The sequence below is a fragment of the Zea mays genome, chromosome 6, assembly GCF_902167145.1.
Source record: "Zea mays cultivar B73 chromosome 6, Zm-B73-REFERENCE-NAM-5.0, whole genome shotgun sequence".
Taxonomy (NCBI): domain Eukaryota; kingdom Viridiplantae; phylum Streptophyta; class Magnoliopsida; order Poales; family Poaceae; genus Zea; species Zea mays.
The window spans coordinates 119,196,117-119,216,104 of NC_050101.1; the positions used below are offsets into that span (position 1 = coordinate 119,196,117).

Below are 19,988 nucleotides of genomic sequence, written 5' to 3' on the forward strand. Positions count from 1 at the left end.
TGTCATACCTTACATGTTGGTGACGTCATTGTGACGAAAATTACATCGTCACAGAAGGTGCATGTTAAATGGAGTACTATGATGAATAACAAAAAATGTCATAATAGTTTATGACACAAACTACAAACGTCACTACTTCTATGACAATCGAATTTGTCACTAATTATGTTTAAATATGTCACAATTCATGTATTTGTGCCTTGCCACGTGGCTGATTACGTGGCGAGATGACATGGCAGTTGACGTGGCAGGTGATGTGGCAAAAATGTTGTGACGATTTCATTCGTCACAAATGTTATGATGTGGCATGCCACATGGCAGATGATGTGGCAAAATGATGTGACAAAAATATTTGTCATAAATATCAATGATGTGGTAGCTGATGTGGCAATATATTTGTGACGATTTTTGTTCATCACAAAGTACGATGGCGTTGTAATATATTTATGATGGATTTTTCATCATAAGGCGTGGTGAATTCATAGCGTCATGGTCACATGCTAATAACCAAAACATTGAATTATTTAGTTCAACATTCACACAATTCATACAAGAGATACTTTTATAACTTCAAATCGTATGATTGTAGATCATGTAACTTAAAATACAAAGGAAATCCTATAACTTCAACTCAAAGTATGAAAGTTTAAACATATTCCAAATTTATAAAACCTGAATCCAGAACTAATATAACATGATACTATAGCAGACTTAAGATGGGGGCACTTGGCTTCGACTGAAGCTCAACAGTTGATGGAGGAGACTATTATTTTCTTCCATCGATCTCTTCATATTGTCCATGGTCTCCTTTGAGGCCTGTGCCTGAGCCTTTAAGGTTTCTACTTCTTCCCGAAGTCCATCTTTTTCTAGCCTCTCAAACTCCAATTGATTCTGAAGTTCTTGAACCATTGCAGAAACAGTTGTTGTGGAGCTTTTCTTGGAGTTATCTTGCAGACCAACATTCTTTAGAAATAAACTGGAGCCCCCTAGCACTTCAGAAACAACTTCCATAGGAGACTTCTGCTGTTGTTCATCCTCAACTGGTGTTGTCACCATTGCTTCCATGTCAACCTATTATAAATATTATTTGTTAGTATAACATAGTCGTAGTTGTAATTTTTCAGAACAAACATAAAAGAAAACGAGTACTCACAATTGCTTTCTTTACATTTTCAGAAAAACCTTTCTTCTTGCTGCAATGCATGTCCTTGAAAAGATCTATTGCACTCGGTTCAGCATCCTTATATTTCTCTTGTTTCTAAAGTGAGGAAATGAATCTGGTGAGAATAGAGACCTTGGCACATAATGTACAAGTCAGATTTATAAATTTCAATATGACGTATATTGAAGGTTGAACATTTGTTAAAAGGTTTACAATACATTTTAGATATGGATAGTACTAAATCGGTTGAATGAAATAATATTTCTAGTAGATATATGAGCAGTGCTAATTCATCATCTAAAAAGATAAAAGACAGTGATGGCAGCAGGCTGCTTTCTCTATAGCTTGGCATTGGGTTGCTTTCTCTGCAGTAGGTGTTGCAATGCAGCCACAATGAACAGAGGAAGCAAACTCCAATAAATAAAACTAGAATACATATTTGCTACTGTTATCAAAATGATCTATAATTTACAACATATAATTGTGGACATATTGATTGAAAGCTAGTCAAACTTCTTTGAAGGCCTATGAAACTGCTCTGACATCCAATGATCATTTTCTTACCAATAAATTAGGGGACAACTTCATGAGTAAATAGAGATGTTAATATTGAATTTATTGGCAGCAGTAAACAATCAGAGATTTGGCAACCATGTAGTTCAGTAACCAATGATGCTTTTCTTACCAGTAAATAAGCTTTTGCAATATATGACTGGGATCCTGTGCATTGTTGATACTGTACTTTTTCACGATTAAGTTTATTCTTCATACAACTATCCTGTACATTAAATCAACATGTTAGAAATAATATGTACAATAAGTAGTGTGAAATAGTATAGCAGTTTTCAGAGTCTACATTAGTTAATTATTGCATTGGTTTTCTCTATGTGCTACTTTATTTGATGTTTTTAGTTATGTTGTAGAATCTGAACTATATGTACTTTTATTGGGTGCATTCACTAAGGATGGTGCAAAAGCTAGATCAATGTTCCATTATCTAAAAGGTAGACACTTAATGTAGGCATAAATTATTTGGGACGAAATGTCAAAATAGGAAAGGTAAAATTCATAAGGATATCCATGATTTCACTTCAAACAATAAAGATAGTACAGTGCAAGTCAGTGGAGATTTATTGCAAAAACCTTGTGTTTTGGGGTAGACCACTTCTCCACCAACTTTCTCCAGTCCTCATCAGACATGCTTGAAATAGGCGATGTAGTCCTCACTTGATTAGCAGGCATCCCATTGAAATACTTTTGTTTTAGTCTATACCTCATTTGGCGTTGTCCAACCTTTAGCATATCTAGACATGCAACTTCCATTGCCTTGCTATCATTTTCCATGGTGAATTGAGCCTGGTAAATAAGAAACAATTTCAACAATAATTGAAAATGTCGATGAACTGTAACTTGACAAATGAGTAAAAGTAACTTACAGTAACTTTTCCAATATAGTTTTTTATTGTAGGTTCATTCTCTTTCCTCTTGTACTCCTTCCAGTGGTGAAATATTGGAATGTGCTGCCTCAATGTGATTCCCCCCTCTGATGCAAACTTAGCAGCTTGAATGGGTGGCTCTGGCCTCTTGCTCCCTTCAGTAATTTGGATTGGAATCTTCATTCCTAGTCCTCTGCTTAACGATTCAAGTTGTTTGCCCATACTTTTTCTCCTTGGTATGATATCTATTGTTCCTGGTCAGGACACAAAAAGTTTTTGATATGTGTGATGCTGCATATAACTAAGAATTAGTTGCCATAAATCATACTAAAACATATGAGTAATTTTGTTTAAATTTAAGTTATACTAGTTACCTAAACTAATGCTGGAAAACATAAAAGTTATTTGCTCAAGGATAGTTCAATGTCTAAATAGTTAAAATGTTTAGTTACCTTCAACTGCATTGTGGTTATCACTCTCCTCCTGTATCAGAGAATTAGGCTCTATAGCATTGTCTATGTGATGTGTTGGGTTATTGTCTATGGTGGCATTTGCACTAGGTTGTGTAGGAACAACAAGAGTTTCGATCGAATCATGGTTTGTAGCAGGACATGAACTGAGTTGTTTATGAACAGACGGGTTGTGGCTATTTTCTTGGTTTATTTCAGCAATTCTTTGCCTAGTGACTCTAATTGTTCGCTCCTGTGCAGGTGCCACAATTCTTTTATTTCCTCTTGTTACTTTTGTTGAGATCTGATGACCATCATCGGATATGTTGGCACGACCACTGTTACGACATTGGGATTCCTGAATATGTAGAATACAATAAGGATATGCATATCAAATTCATTGTGAACCCAAAACTAAAGATAGATAATTGAGAAGCTAAGAATTAATAAGTACTATAGTGACCTCTTCATTAGAATTATCAGTGTTTTCACCATCATATAAACTCTCTGATTGTTGAGGACAGTCTTCTTTGTTGTTTGCAGCTGTAGCAGTCACCAGTGATTTCAATTGTCCAAGGCCTAGCCGTTGAAACAATTGATTGTTCTTCATCATATTCATAGCCCTTATTTTCTCGTAATCAGTTGGCATAGGTTCTGTTAATGTAACACAAAGTAAAATAAAGGCATACAATACTAAAACAAAATAAATTAAGAAGGTATTGCCATAAAGAGTAAATTACCTTCGGGTTTCCGTGAGGTCCATGTGGACCTCTTCCCTGGAGCCATCTTAGTCACCGGATCAACAACCACCAGATGCAGGGGTGGACCTAGGTATTATATAAAAACTGTCTAAAGAAGGTATACTAGAGCAATATATGCAGCTAGGCACACATTCACTATTCAGGTTATAACCCCATCATGAACAGAAATGGTGTTGTTGAATAGATAAAATAACATCAAAGCATTGATGTTCAACCATTTTAGCTTGATCATGTTATGGATGGCAAGATAAAATAGATAGCAGAAATGTATCCATGCATAGGAAAAAGGACCCTACAAAAAATAAGCCATTCTATATAATAGAGCTGGGAGCAAAGACGTGCTCCCGGCGTGTCCACGTCGTCACTTGAGAACCTGTGGATATAATTACACTCCACACAAATAAAACACAAATGATTTGAGAACCTGCGGGTATAAGAAGAATTGTATATACTGAATTGGATGTCCTGCTGCTGTCTATGAAAGTATATCTAGTCCTGGTCCTGGCACGCCCCGGCCAAACGACGGCCTAAGAAACTACCACAAGCCAATACGCACATAGATCGAACAAACTAGAAGCTGGACTATTGCAATTGCAAGCAAACGAACTCATACCGTGGCTACGTTACGTTCTAGAATAACAGCGGCGCTGGCTGTCCACGTCGCGGTGTGGAACGGCGGCGGCGAGATAAAATATCTGGCGGCGTTCGGCGAATTCTGGGTGCAGCGGCTCCCTCTCTCTCTGCGACGAAGTCTCTAGTTAAGAAACGGGCCTGGACCGCTGGATGGCAGGGACGCCGGACGCAGGGCGCTCGGTTTCTGCGGTTCTGCTTTCTGGCGGGTGGCGGCTGCTTGTGGCTGGGCGGGCAGGCGGCTGAGAGAGAGACGCGTGAGAGAGCCAGAGAGGAGAGAATAGGGTTCAGTAATAGGGAATAAAAATGGACATTATTAGGCCGGTTTCTAGAATCTGGACTCTCGTGGGCTGAAAACTGATTAAAAAAGCTATTGGTTCAATTACGGAAGGATATACCAGGGGAGCAGTCTATTTTTTTTAGGGATTATATTGGTTCAATTTTGATTAAAAAAGAAGAATAATTATCTGAAAATAGGTACGCCGTCACAAGGAAATATTTTTAAAAAAATAATACATGCGCATGTGCAAAAAGAATAATGTGCAAGGGATTCTCTAGAACACTTTTGATTATGTAGAAAGAAGAGCATTTGCTTGTCGTTCATAAAGAAAAATGTCCTCTATTGCATAGAATAAAAAATATTTCGTTTTTGTTCTTGAATAAAGACAGTGTTTGCTTGTTTCCGAGGTAAACTAAAAATTTATCATCTCAACAAAAAGATGTTGTAAACCCTGTTCGTATTTCATATTAGATGTTATAAACAACGTCTCATTAAAAAATAGGTAATAATTTCCTAAGGTTCTAAACAAATTTATAATAATATTAATTAAAATGATGTGTTTCTGAATGGCAGTTTAGTCTGTGAAATGATTATGCGAAGAATTGGCCCTGTCGGCGGGCGTAAGTGTGCCCATGAGCCCATCGACTACGATGCCCGACACGGCTCTGACCGCCATGACCACGACAACCTCGATGTGGGTGAGCTGCTTTGCTAGAGACGCCTGCACGTCAGCCTCCGACGACCTGTCATGGTAATCGGAGAGAACAATAATATACACGCGACGAAGCAGATGACATTGAGGGATGGCTGCAAACACAATCATATGGTAACCGACATCGACGGTGTGCTGACCTGACGAAGACGACGATGTCTGGTCCGCACCACACAGACCATAGATGAAGCGCTCATAGATCAAGGGACAATGAGTACCCGCCGCCGTGGTTGTTGTGGACTGCTCTCCTTTTCCCCTTCCACCACGGCGGACACGACGATGCCTGCTTTTTTCTACTTTTATTGTGGCGCGATGCTTCGATTTTTGCCTGGAAGTTTCTCATGGCCTTGGGAGGAACGCGCTGTGTGGAGTTCTACGATTTGCCTCCTACAGCCATGGGATATAAATCATACGCACGCCGTCATTTTGCCTTTAATAGGAGACTATACGTGAGGCCTGCTGCTCGCTCTAGCTGTCGTTCACGCCCAACCAAACCGAGATCTCAACCAAACCCTAGCTGTCGCACCGTAGCTGCTGCACCAGAGCCGCCGCACTAAAAACCCCATGGATCGAACTGCTCCCGTCGTCGCTGTTGCAGAGGCTGTTGATGCTGCTCGTTTCTGGGCACATTTCTGGGAGTTCTGTTCAAGACCTAAATAAAGGAATGAAAACAGCTGCAAGATTCGCTTACTTCTTTCTCTTAGTCAGCTCTATCTCATATTGCCTACGAGATCTCGTAGTATCTCACAGCAGTATCGAATAATGAAAAGAAGGAAAGCTCTATTGAATAAGCCCAGGATAGAACTCAAGGCTGCGACATCCACTTTAAGACTAGTTAAAAAGAAAAGGTTCCACCCTTCTAGTTAGACAACCGATATGCGACATCATACTTAGTATGGGAGTTGCCGCTGATCTGCGACATCAATAGATAAGCATGGTATGCGAATATGTGTTGTTGATCTCTGCATCGCGATGCTACTTTCGTAGGGGAGAGCAGTCAGTCCCCACCAAGGTGGGTCTAAGGGCTTTTTGGGGGGGGGGGTAATTTCGCTTCGTTCATCTTCAAGTGCCGACAGTTTCTATTCCCGAGTGTGAAAAGCCAGTACTGGATAGACGGTTTAGATACGTCACTGAGTGCCCCATGGGTCATCTTGTTTCCTATTTATTGGAAGCTACATAAAGCATCCCTATATTATGACGAAGTAAGAAAGCATCAGTCCTCTTTTTTTCTGTCTTCTATGAAAGAATGTAGCTCGCTCTTTCAACCCTCTGCGGAACTGTTTGAGTTTTAGCATTGACACAGTTCCTTTTGATCGTATTACGCTTGACTCGCTGCAAAACATTTCGCTTTCTGCGCTCGCTCGTACGTGGTTTACACTCCTTGCCTTTCATCTGACTTTTCCATCAGGCAATTGTTTGTTTTCAACTGGATTGGATTCCTTGCCCTTATTCATGGGCAATTTATGTTCACATCAACTGGATTGGATTTCTGTTCACATCAGCAATTTATGTTCACATTTCTGGGCACAATTCTGGGCACTCATATCATTTCTGTTCACACTCTGAAATGTTTCTGGGCACACAAACAGAATTAAATTGAGCACATACACATACACTTATAACTGGGCACTAATTCTGTTTCTTGGATTCTGGGCACACAAACAGAATTAAACTGAGCACATACACATACACAAATAGAATTAAACGGAATTCTGGGCACTAATTATGTTTCTGTCGCAAAAGATTTCTGTTCACATCAGCAATTTATGTTCACATTTCTGGGCACATTTCTGGGCACTCACATCATTTCTGTTCACATTCTGAAATGTTTCTGGGCACACAAACATAATTAAATTGAGCACATACACATACACATATAACTGGGCACTAATTCTGTTTCTTGGATTCTGGGCACACAAACAGAATTAAACTGAGCACATACACATACACAAATAGAATTAAACGAAATTCTGGGCACTAATTCTGTTTCTGTCGCAAAAGATTTCTATTCACATCAGCTATTTATGTTCACATTTCTGGGCACATTTCTGGGCACTCACATCATTTCTGTTCACATTCTGAAATGTTTCTGGGACAGAAACAGAATTAAATTGAGCACATACACTTACACATATAACTGGGCACTAATTCTGTTTCTGGGATTCTGGGCACACAAACAGAATTAAACTGAGCACATACACATACACAAATAGAATTAAACGGAATTCTGGGCACTAATTCTGTTTCTGTCGCAAAAGATTTCTGTTCACATAAGCTATTTATGTTCACATTTCTGGGCACATTTCTGGGCACTCACATCATTTCTGTTCACATTCTGAAATGTTTCTGGGACAGAAACAGAATTAAATTGAGCACATACACTTACACATATAACTGGGCACTAATTCTGTTTCTGGGATTCTGGGCACACAAACAGAATTAAACTGAGCACATACACATACACAAATAGAATTAAACGGAATTCTGGGCACTAATTTTGTTTCTGTCGCAAAAAATTTCTGTTCACATAAGCAATTTATGTTCACATTTCTGGGCACATTTCTGGGCACTCACATCATTTCTGTTCACATTCTGAAATGTTTCTGGGCACACAAACAGAATTAAATTGAGCACATACACATACACATATAACTGGGCACTAATTCTGTTTCTGGGATTCTGGGCACACAAACAGAATTAAACTGAGCACATACACATACACAAATAGAATTAAACGGAATTCTGGGCACTAATTCTGTTTCTGTCGCAAAAGATTTCTGTTCACATCAGCTATTTATGTTCACATTTCTGGGCACATTTCTGGGAGCACATGCACAGATAACTGAGCACATACACAATTCTGAAATGTTTCTGGACACTAACAAAATTTCTGGTTCTAAACATTACACAGACAGCAACACACACACTGAGAGCACAAACAGAATGTTTAGTCTGGGAGCACAAACAGACAGCACGCTTCAGGTTTCTGGGACATACAGGAACTTGTTTCCTTGTCGCAGCACGCTTCAAGTTTCTTGGACCATCTGTAGTTCTATTCCCTTGGCGCAGCACGCTTCAAGTTTTTCCTTAACACTCATCTAGTCATCATCGCTATCATCATCAACAACATTTCGGGTATTGCTCTCGTCATTATCACTAGCATATTGCCATCCTGTTTCATCTTCTTCATCTTCGAAATAATCTTGCTTCTGCTCCATTTCCCTTTGTCTATGTAGATCTTCAACTACACTTGCATCTATAATATCAACATTTTCTACCCTAGGTGTATCATTGTTCACATTCACTTCAGTATGTTGAATATTACAAGCTGTACACTCATCATCTTGGTAAGAAAGCGACACACCGTTGGGTATTTCATCACTACAAGTTTCATCAACATTCCAAATATGCCTATGCGCAAATTTTTGAACTACCCTCCAGCTACCCCCATATCTGGTGTCTTGCAAATAAAAAACCATTGTTGCCTGTGGGGCAAGAATGAAAGGATCATTTTTGTACCAACATATGGAATGGTTGATGCTTTTGAATAATCTGTCATCTTTTATTCTTCCCTTCTTGCTTTCTGTGTCGAACCAATCACATCGAAAAATAACCACTGACCGATGCCCGCTCTTGTCTGCATTATATTGCAACTGAATTATTTCTCTCAAGGAACCATAAAATTCAATATCTTCACTATTATGTGTGCCTTCTACCATTACACCGCTATTTTGTGTCCTCCTATTTTTCTCACGATCGATAGTGTGGTATCGAACACCATCAACAATACATGCTGAATAAATTCTTATTCGCATATCAGGTTCACATGACAAAGCGAATAGATCAGAACAGACATCTTCTCCTTGCGCATGCCAAAGTGTTCCAATCTGTACATATCAAATGTGTACACAATGAGAAAAACTTCAAGTAATAAAGGATTAACATGAAATATAAAACATGTTCTCACATGGTTTTTAAACCAGGAAGAAAATTGTTTTTCTACTTGTTTTTCAACATCAGGAAATCCTCCCTCATTTTGTAACTCCTTTCTGTATAGACTGTAAAATATATTAAAATCATCATTTAGCATGCAATGAATACTAAAATAGCAAGAGCAAGCAAGAGGAATAATGGGAATACATACTCCATATATGGATCAACCTCTACACAGTTGTTAAGCACATACCAAACCATCTTATCATAATCCTTATCTAGATATGTAATCCTTGGGGCTCCAAGTAATTGTACTCCATGTTGGAAAACAGATATACCACCCTTACTCATATCAACATGCTCTCTATTCCTTCCCTCACAATTGTGTCTTGTCTCAAGATCATCAAAATACCTTGAAGATGCATGCAAACATTCGTTAGCAACATATGCTTCTGCAATTGAACCCTCAGGTCGTGCCATATTCCTCACAGAATGTTTCAAGGTGTATAACCTCCTTTCTACGGGGTACATCCAACCATATTGGACTGGTCCTCTAAGTATTGCCTCATCAGGTAAATGTATCGACAAGTGGAGCATAACATCAAACAATGAGGGGGAATATTTTCTCAAGCTTGCATAGGACAATTGGGATATTCTCTTTCATTTGGTGCAGAACATCTAATTTAAGGGTCCTAGCACATAGTTGCTGGAAGAAGTTACCTAGTTCAGCAATTGCTACATATATTTCATTGTTCATTATTCCTCGGAGAGCAGCTGGTAAAATCCGTTGAAGTATGATATGGCAATCATGAGTTTTCAAGCCTTGGAGGTTGCATCCATCAGCAGTGATGCATGATGCTAGGTTAGAAGCATAACCATCTGGAAACTTTACACTTCTCAAAAAATCATAAAATGCTACCTTTTGATTTTTATCCATTGTATAGGGGGCATGAGGAACCACATAGGAACCTCCATCATGCTTCAAGTGTAAATCTTTTCTTATGCACATGTCTTCAAAATCAAGCCTTGCATTAATACTGTCCTTTGACTTTCCTGGAAGAGCAAGAAATGTACCAAGCAAAGACTCACATATATTTTTTTCAATGTGCATTACATCAAGGTTATGGCGCAGCTTCAAATCTGTCCAATATGGCAAATCCCACAGGCACGACCGTTTCTTCCAACATTGACCATCATTTGCATCTCGCTTCCTCTTATTGTTGTTTGGATGTTTCCCTGGTTTAACTTCCTTGACCCTTTCCAATTGCTGCATCAACTCATTGGTACTAAATTGATGCGGCTTCTCACGTTTCTCAATTTGGCCATCATAATCCTTCTTTTTCCTCCATGGATGGTCATGTGGAAGCCAACGTCGATGACCTATATAACATATTTTATTTCTTATTCTTTTAGAGCAAGGATCTTTGTCACAATGTACACAAGCATAGTATCCACTTGTAACTCTACCAGACAAAGTGCTCAAACCAGGATAGTCATGAATACACCAGATTACAGCAGCATGTAGATCAAAATCCCTTCTACTCAATGCATCAAAAGTAGAAACACCCAACCAAAGTTGTTGTAACTCATCAACTAGTGGTTGTAGAAATACATCAAAATCTTTTCCCGGACATTCCCGACCAGGGATGAGTAGACACATCATGAAGTTCCATTGCTCCATACATACCCATGGAGGAAAGTTATAAGGGATAGCAAAAACTGGCCACATACTGTAAGAGGAGCTCATTTTGCCAAAGGGATTAAAACCGTCTGTGGCAAGCCCAAGCCTTATATTTCTAGGATCTTCTCCAAACCAATTATGTTTTCTATCAAAGTCTTTCCATGCCTGACCATCAGCTGGATGGCTAAGCTCATTTTCCACTTCTTTCCTCTTCAACTTGTGCCATTGTGCATCCTCAGAGTTTTTTTCTGAAGCAAACATCCTCTTCAATCTAGGAATCAAATGAAAATGCCGCAACACCTTCTGAGGTCTCTTATTTCTTTGTTCACCATCTTTCCATCTTGATGAACCACGCACTGGGCACTCATTATTTTTTGCATAATCCTTTCGAAACAAAACACAATTGTTAGGACACACATGGATTGACTCATATCCAAGTCCCAATGCTTTAATAAGTTTCTTAGCTTCCTTATAAGATGTTGGTACAGAACAATGTGGGAAAGCCAATGACAACAACTTTAGAATAGCAGAGAAGGCAACATTACTGATCCGGTAACGAGATTTGATATGAAGTAACTTCACTACAAAAGAAAATCTTGTGTATGATGCACCTGGGTGAAGTTCTTGCTTCATCTCATCCAATACAACTGCAAACATAGAATTTTGTGCACCTCCCTCTTCAGCTCTGAAAAAATCTTGTACCATATCAGGCAATCTATCTTCAGGGTTTTCAGGCTCATTCATACAAACATCCTCATTCATACTATAATGTTCATGTAGATGGCCAACTTGTTCACTCAGTTCAGCATCCAATTGTTCTTCCCTATGATGTATCCACGTAGTGTATGTGCTCGCCATTCCATGAATATATAAATGATCCTGTATCTGTGACTTAGGTTTGGCAAGCCGATTCAAACACTTTCTACATGGACATAGTACCTCCTCACTATCATCAAATCGCTCTGAAATTAACTTCATAAAACCCCTCACTCCTGTGATATATTGCTCGCTAAAAAGCCTACTGTTGATCCAAGATTTGTCCATCTACAAACACAGAAATTTAAAAACACATGTGTTAGATGTATCTTGTTCATAAATTGTGCAAAAAATAATTATTCAACACTTCGGCTACTCATATTAGTGTTTCATGGAATCATGTTTAGCATGGCTAGATGCTCGTATCTGTCTTTCATGGATACTAGTGTCTAAAGCGCGCTCAGCGCGCCTTTTTTTATATATTTATAAATTTTCTGGATTAGTTTTTCAATATACTTTGGTGTATCAATGTGTTCTGAATTTCTTAGCTTTTTTAATCCATTGGCTTGTACCAAAGGCGTTCCTTGCTCTTTTTTAAAGCAATTACATATTATTAGTAGCTATTTTAAACATGTCAGCCTCATGTTATTCTTTGCGTTGAAAACAGAAGGATGACATTGTATGGAGAGTAAGTGATGGCGAACCAATTGGAATTTATGGATGAAGATTTTGAAACTTACTTATCCCCTGAAAGCATAAGGCAGTTTGTGTGGCGCCTGATGCACTGTAGCTTGGCTGTTAAAATGAACCTGAAGCGTATAGTAGTTCTAATTGACACTATTTGCCTGGTTTGTAAACAATGTGATGAAGGTGGTTACTGAAGTACACAGAAAGCAAAAAATCTTGCATCAACTAGAAATTTGATGATAGGTAGGCGTCTGTGGGCATCTCCTCCGTCAGATTTACAGAAGATTAAGGACCTGAAGATTAATGGTGACAACACCTTTATCCAAGCTAACAGCTCTGAAGCATGGTGACAACACCTTTATCTAAAGAGGATTCTAACCTGCTCCGCCATCGATCAAGTGCCATGCGCTGAGCCCTTCCTAACGAATGGAAATTTCTGAATTGGATAGTCACAAAACCCTAACAAACAGAAATCCCTGAACAGAGAATGCATGGTGGAAGATGGTAGGTAATACCTCTAGCGAGTAGCAAGATGAACGCGCGCGCAGCAATTGGGGATGGGGGCGCACGTCGTGGTGTCTTTTTTCCCCAAACAATTCTTCGTATGAAGGTCTCGCGCGCGCAGCAATCTGGGATGGAGCCGCACGTCGTGGTGTCCCAAACAATTCTTCGTACGAAGGCCTGCTCCTGAAGATGAAGACCAACAGCCGACCATATATGAAGACCAACAGACGACCATATATCATAATTTCGACTCTATTGCAGTGGTTTGGATTATTATCTGTATTTGTAACGTGTCAGGTTCGAATCTTGACCAGGCGTTTTTATTTTTATTTTTTTGTTTTTTAAAGTATTTTTTGAAACACAGCACCGGCACATGCGTCCAAATATGCACATAATACTTGCGCATGTAAAAATAGATTTTATATTATTATTTGTATTAAAATAATAAAAGTTATGACGAAACATGATATGACACACTATATCGTCATAGTTATGGCATAAAAGGGTACTGTGACGATTCACTCTTATGACAATTCAGTATTGTCATTAAATATCGTCACAATGGTCTGATTCTTCCAAATTATGACGACTTTAATGACGAATATATTTTTTGCGTCACTATGTTGGGTTAGCTCTCAGAAAACGTCATAAACAGAACTAATTTGTGACAAATGTGTGTGGTGTCATTGTATATTCGTCATAGAAGGCATAAAAGGTTGTAGTGCGTCATGGGGTGAGCTACGGCGGCCCAGTCCACCCGGATGTGGTGATCCTCGCAGAAGTCCAGGAACTTTCTGCCGGTGAACTGGGTGCCGTTGTCGGTGATGATGGAGTTTGGGACCCCAAAGCGATGGATGATGTTGGTGAAGAACACCACTGCCTGTTCGGACCTGATGTTGTTCAGGGGTCGGACCTCGATCCACTTGGAGAATTTGTCGATGGAGACCAACAAGTGCGTGTAGCCCCCGGGTGCCTTCTGCAAGGGATCGACGAGGTCCAGACCCCACACAGCAAACGGCCAGGTGATGGGTATTGTCTGCAGAGCCTGAGCGAGCAGGTGGGTCTGCTTCGTGTAGAATTGACACCCTTGGCAGGTGCGTACAATCCTAGTGGCATCGGCCACCGCGGTTGGCCAGTAGAAACCCTGCCGGAATGCGTTTCTGAAAGGGAATTAGGCTTACACCTAGTTCCTATATAATTTTGGTGGTTGAATTGCCCAACACAAATAATTGGACTAACTAGTTTGCCCAAGTGTATAGATTGTACAGGTGTAAAAGGTTCACACTCAGCCAATAAAAGGACCAAGTTTTGGATTCAACAAAGGAGCAAAGTGGCAACCGAAGGCCCTCTGGTCTGGGAGCACCGGACTGTCCGGTGTACACCGGACAGTGTCCGGTGCACCACCGGACAGTGTCCGGTGCACCAGAGGACTCCAACTCGAACTCGCCACCTTCGGGAATTTCCAGAGGCACTCGCGCTATAATTCACCGGACTGTCCGGTGTACACCGGACAGTGTCCGGTGCGCCAAGGAAGATCAGCCTCAGGAACTCGCCAGCTTCGGGAAACTTCAACGGCTAGTCCGCTATAATTCACCGGACTGTCCGGTGTGCACCGGACTGTCCGGTGCGACTCCAGAGCAACGGCTAGTCGGCGCCAACGGCTACCTGCGGCGCATTAAATGCGCGCGCAGCGCGCGCAGAAGTCAGGCGCGCCCATACTGGCACACCGGACAGCAAACAGTACCTGTCCGGTGTGCACCGGACACCCAGGCGGGCCCACAAGTCAGAAGCTCCAACGGTCAGAATCCAACGGCAGTGATGACGTGGCAGGGGGCACCGGACTGTCCGGTGTGCACCGGACTGTCCGGTGTGCCATCGAACAGACAGCCTTCCAACGGCCACTTTTGGTGGTTGGGGCTATAAATACCCCAACCACCCACCATTCATTGCATCCAAGTTTTCCACTTCCCAACTACTACAAGAGCTCTAGCATTCAATTATAGACACACCAAAGAGATCAAATCCTCTCTGAATTCCACACAACGCCATAGTGACTAGAGAGAGCGATTTGCTTGTGTTCTTTTGAGCTCTTGCGCTTGGATTGCTTCTTTTCTTTCTCACTTGTTCTTGAGATCAAAACTCCATTGTAATCAAGGCAAGAGGCACCAATTGTGTGGTGGCCCTTGCGGGGAAGTTTTGTTCCCGGCTTTGATTTGAGAAGAGAAGCTCACTCGGTCCGAGGGACCGTTTGAGAGAGGGAAGGGTTGAAAGAGACCCGGCCTTTGTGGCCTCCTCAACGGGGAGTAGGTTTGCGAGAACCGAACCTCGGTAAAACAAATCTGCGTGTCTCACTTACTTATTCGCTTGCGATTTGTTTTGCACCCTCTCTCGCGGACTCGATTTTATTTCTAACGCTAACCCGGCTTGTAGTTGTGTTTATATTTGTAAATTTCAGTTTCGCCCTATTCACCCCCCCTCTAGGCGACTATCAATTGGTATCAGAACCCGGTGCTTCATTAGAGCCTAACCGCTCGAAGTGATGTCGGGAGATCACACCAAGAAGGAGATGGAGATCGGCGAAAAGCCCATTACAAGCCACGGGAGCACTTCATCGGAAGAGTCCCGCACCAAAAGGAGGGAGAAGAAGAAGAGCTCCTCCAACAAAGGGAAGGAGAAGAAATCTTCTTCTCACCACAAAGAGAAGAAGGAAAGATCTTCTTCCCACAAGCCGCACCGGAGTGGGGACAAGCAAAAGAGGATGAGGAAAGTGGTCTACTACGAGACCGACACTTCATCAACATCGACCTCCGACTCCGATGCGCCCTCCGTAACTTCTAAACGCCAAGAGCGTAAGAAGTTTAGTAAGATCCCCCTACACTATCCTCGCATTTCTAAACATGCACCTTTACTTTCCGTCCCATTAGGCAAACCACCAACTTTTGATGGTGAAGATTATGCTAGGTGGAGTGATTTAATGCGATTTCATCTAACCTCACTCCACAAAAGTATATGGGATGTTGTTGAGTTTGGTGCACAGGTACCGTCCGTAGGGGATAAGGATTATGATGAGGATGAGGTGGCCCAAATCGAGCACTTCAACTCTCAAGCAACAACGATACTCCTTGCCTCTTTAAGTAGAGAGGAGTATAACAAGGTACAAGGGTTGAAGAGTGCCAAGGAGGTTTGGGATGTGCTCAAAACCGCGCACGAGGGAGACGAGCTCACCAAGATCACCAAGCGGGAAACGATCGAGGGGGAGCTCGGTCGGTTCCGGCTTCGCAAAGGGGAAGAGCCACAACACATGTACAACCGGCTCAAGACTCTGGTGAACCAAGTGCGCAACCTCGGGAGCGTAAAGTGGGATGACCATGAAATGGTTAAGGTTATTCTAAGATCTCTTATTTTCCTTAACCCTACTCAAGTTCAATTAATTCGTGGAAATCCTAGATATACTAAAATGACCCCCGAGGAAGTAATCGGGCATTTTGTAAGTTTTGAGTGCATGATCGAAGGCTCGAGGAAGATCAACGAGCTTGATGATCCCTCCACATCCGAAGCTCAACCTGTCGCATTCAAGGCGACGGAGGACAAGAAGGAGGAGTCTACACCAAGTCGACAACCAATAGACGCCTCCAAGCTCGACAATGAGGAAATGGCGCTCGTCATCAAGAGCTTCCGCCAAATCCTCAAGCAAAGGAGAGGGAAAGACTACAAGTCCCGCTCCAAGAAGGTTTGCTACAAATGTGGTAAGCCCGGTCATTTTATTGCTAAATGTCCTATATCAAGTGACAGTGACCGAGGCGACGACAAGAAGGGGAGAAGAAAGGAGAAGAAGAGGTACTACAAGAAGAAGGGCGGCGATGCCCATGTTTGTCGAGAGTGGGACTCCAACGAAAGCTCTAGTGACTCCTCCGACAATGAGGACGCCGCCAACATCGCCGTCACCAAGGGACTTCTCTTCCCCAACGTCGGCCACAAGTGCCTCATGGCAAAGGACGGCAAAAAGAAGGTTAAATCTAAATCCTCCACTAAATATGAATCCTCTAGTGATGATAATGCTAGTGATGAAGAAGATAATTTGCGTTCCCTTTTTGCCAACCTTAACATAGCTCAAAAGGAAAAATTGAATGAATTAGTTAGTGCTATTCATGAAAAGGATGACCTTTTGGATTCCCAAGAGGACCTCCTTATTAAGGAAAATAAGAAGCATGTTAAAGTTAAAAATGCTTATGCTCTAGAAATTGAGAAATGTGAAAAATTATCTAGTGAGCTAAGCACTTGCCGTGAGATGATTGACAACCTTAGGAATGAAAATGCTAGTTTAAATGCTAAGGTTGATTCACATGTTTGCAATGTTTCAACTTCAAATCCTAGAGATGAAAATGTTGATTTACTTGCTAGGATTGATGAGTTGAATGCTTCCCTAGCTTGCCTTAGAATTGAAAATGAAAAATTGCTTGCTAAGGCTAAAGATCTTGATGTTTGCAATGCTACTATTTCCGACCTTAGAACTAAAAATGACATGCTACAAGCTAAGGTTGTAGAACTAAAATCTTGCAAACCCTCTACATCTATCGTTGAGCATGTATCTATTTGCACTAGATGTAGAGATGTTAACATTGATGCTATTCATGATCATATGGCTTTAATTAAACAACAAAATGATCATATAGCAATATTAGATGCAAAAATTGCCGAGCATAACTTAGAAAATGAAAAATTCAAATTTGCTAGAAGTATGCTCTATAGTGGGAGACGCCCTGGCATCAAGGATGGAATTGGCTTCCAAAGGGGAGACAATGTCAAACTTAGTGCCCCTCCTAAAAAATTGTCTAACTTTGTTAAGGGCAAGGCTCCCATGCCTCAGGATAACGAGGGTTACATTTTATACCCTGTCGGTTATCCCGAGAGCAAAATTAGGAGAATTCACTCTAGGAAGTCTCACTCTGGCCCTAATCATGCTTTCATGTATAAGGGTGAGACATCTAGCTCTAGGCAACCAACCCATGCTAAGTTGCCTAGAAAGAAAACTCCTAGTGCATCAAATGATCATGATATTTCATTTAAGACTTTTGATGCATCTTATGTTTTGACTAACAAATCCGGCAAGGTAGTTGCCAAATATATTGGGGGCAAGCACAAGGGCTCCAAGACTTGTGTTTGGGTACCCAAAGTTCTTGTGTCTAATGCCAAAGGACCCAAAACCATTTGGGTACCTAAAGTCAAGAACTAAACTTGTTTTGTAGGTTTATGCATCCGGGGGCTCAAGTTGGATACTCGACAGCGGGTGCACAAACCACATGACTGGGGAGAAAAAGATGTTCTCCTCATATGAGAAAAACCAAGATCCCCAAAGAGCGATCACATTCGGGGATGGAAATCAAGGGTTGGTCAAAGGTTTGGGAAAAATTGCTATATCTCCTGACCATTCCATTTCCAATGTTTTTCTTGTTGATTCTTTAGATTACAACTTGCTTTCCGTATCTCAATTATGTCAAATGGGCTACAACTGTCTATTCACTGATGTAGGTGTCACTGTCTTTAGAAGAAGTGATGATTCAATAGCATTTAAGGGAGTGTTAGAGGGTCAGCTATACTTGGTAGATTTTGATAGAGCTGAACTCGACACTTGCTTAATTGCTAAGACTAACATGGGGTGGCTCTGGCATCGCCGACTAGCTCATGTTGGGATGAAGAATCTTCACAAGCTTCTAAAGGGAGAACACATTTTAGGATTAACAAATGTTCATTTTGAGAAAGACAGGATTTGTAGTGCATGCCAAGCAGGGAAGCAAGTTGGCACTCATCATCCGCATAAGAACATAATGACGACCGACAGACCACTGGAGCTCCTACACATGGATCTATTCGGCCCGATCGCTTACATAAGCATCGGCGGGAGTAAGTACTGTCTAGTTATTGTGGATGATTATTCTCGCTTCACTTAGGTATTCTTTTTACAGGAAAAATCTCAAACCCAAGAGACCTTAAAGGGATTCTTGAGACGGGCTCAAAATGAGTTCGGCTTAAGGATCAAGAAAATAAGAAGCGACAACGGGACGGAGTTCAAGAACTCTCAAATTGAAGGCTTCCTTGAGGAGGAGGGCATCAAGCATGAGTTCTCTTCTCCCTACACGCCACAACAAAATGGTGTAGTGGAGAGGAAGAATAGAACTCTATTGGACATGGCAAGAACCATGCTTAATGAGTACAAAACTTCAGATCGGTTTTGGGCAGAGGCGGTCAACACCGCTTGCTACGCCATCAACCGGTTATATCTTCACCGAATCCTCAAGAAAACATCATATGAACTCCTAACTGGTAAAAAGCCCAACATTTCATATTTTAGAGTCTTTGGTAGCAAATGCTTTATTCTTGTTAAAAGAGGTAGAAAATCTAAATTTGCTCCTAAGACTGTAGAAGGCTTTTTACTTGGTTATGACTCAAACACAAGGGCATATAGGGTCTTTAACAAGTCTACTGGACTAGTTGAAGTCTCATGTGACGTTGTGTTTGATGAAACTAACGGCTCTCAAGTAGAGCAAGTTGATCTTGATGAGACAGGTATTGAAGAGGCTCCGTGCATCGCGCTAAGGAACATGTCCATAGGGGATGTGTGTCCTAAGGAATCCGAAGAGCCTCCAAATGCACAAGACCAACCGTCCTCCTCCATGCAAGCATCTCCACCAACTCAAAATGAGGAAGAGGCTCAAGTTGATGAAGAAGAAGATCAATCAAATGAGCCACCTCAAGATGACGACATAGATCAAGGGGGAGATGCAAATGATCAAGACAAGGAGGATGAAGATCAAAGGCCGCCACACCCAAGAGTCCACCAAGCAATCCAACGAGATCACCCCGTCGACACCATCCTCGGCGACATTCATAAGGGGGTAACTACTCGATCTCGTGTTGCACATTTTTGTGAACATTACTCTTTTGTTTCCTCTATTGAGCCACACAGGGTAGAGGAAGCACTCCAAGATTCGGATTGGGT

The 19,988-nt window shown here is 41.3% G+C and overlaps 1 protein-coding gene across 1 annotated transcript; it reads right to left on the reverse strand.

The window, feature by feature from the left end:
- Nucleotides 1–711: 711 nt before the first annotated feature.
- Nucleotides 712–3,833, reverse strand: LOC103631328 (uncharacterized). The gene is made up of 8 exons (XM_020540014.1): nucleotides 3,788–3,833; nucleotides 3,502–3,701; nucleotides 3,051–3,405; nucleotides 2,599–2,843; nucleotides 2,306–2,518; nucleotides 1,848–1,940; nucleotides 1,154–1,258; nucleotides 712–1,071 (listed from the first exon to the last, which is right to left on the reverse strand). The coding sequence occupies exons 1-8, from the start codon at nucleotides 3,831–3,833 to the stop codon at nucleotides 712–714; spliced, it is 1,617 nt and encodes a 538-aa protein (XP_020395603.1).
- Between the last annotated feature and the right edge of the window lie 16,155 nt (nucleotides 3,834–19,988).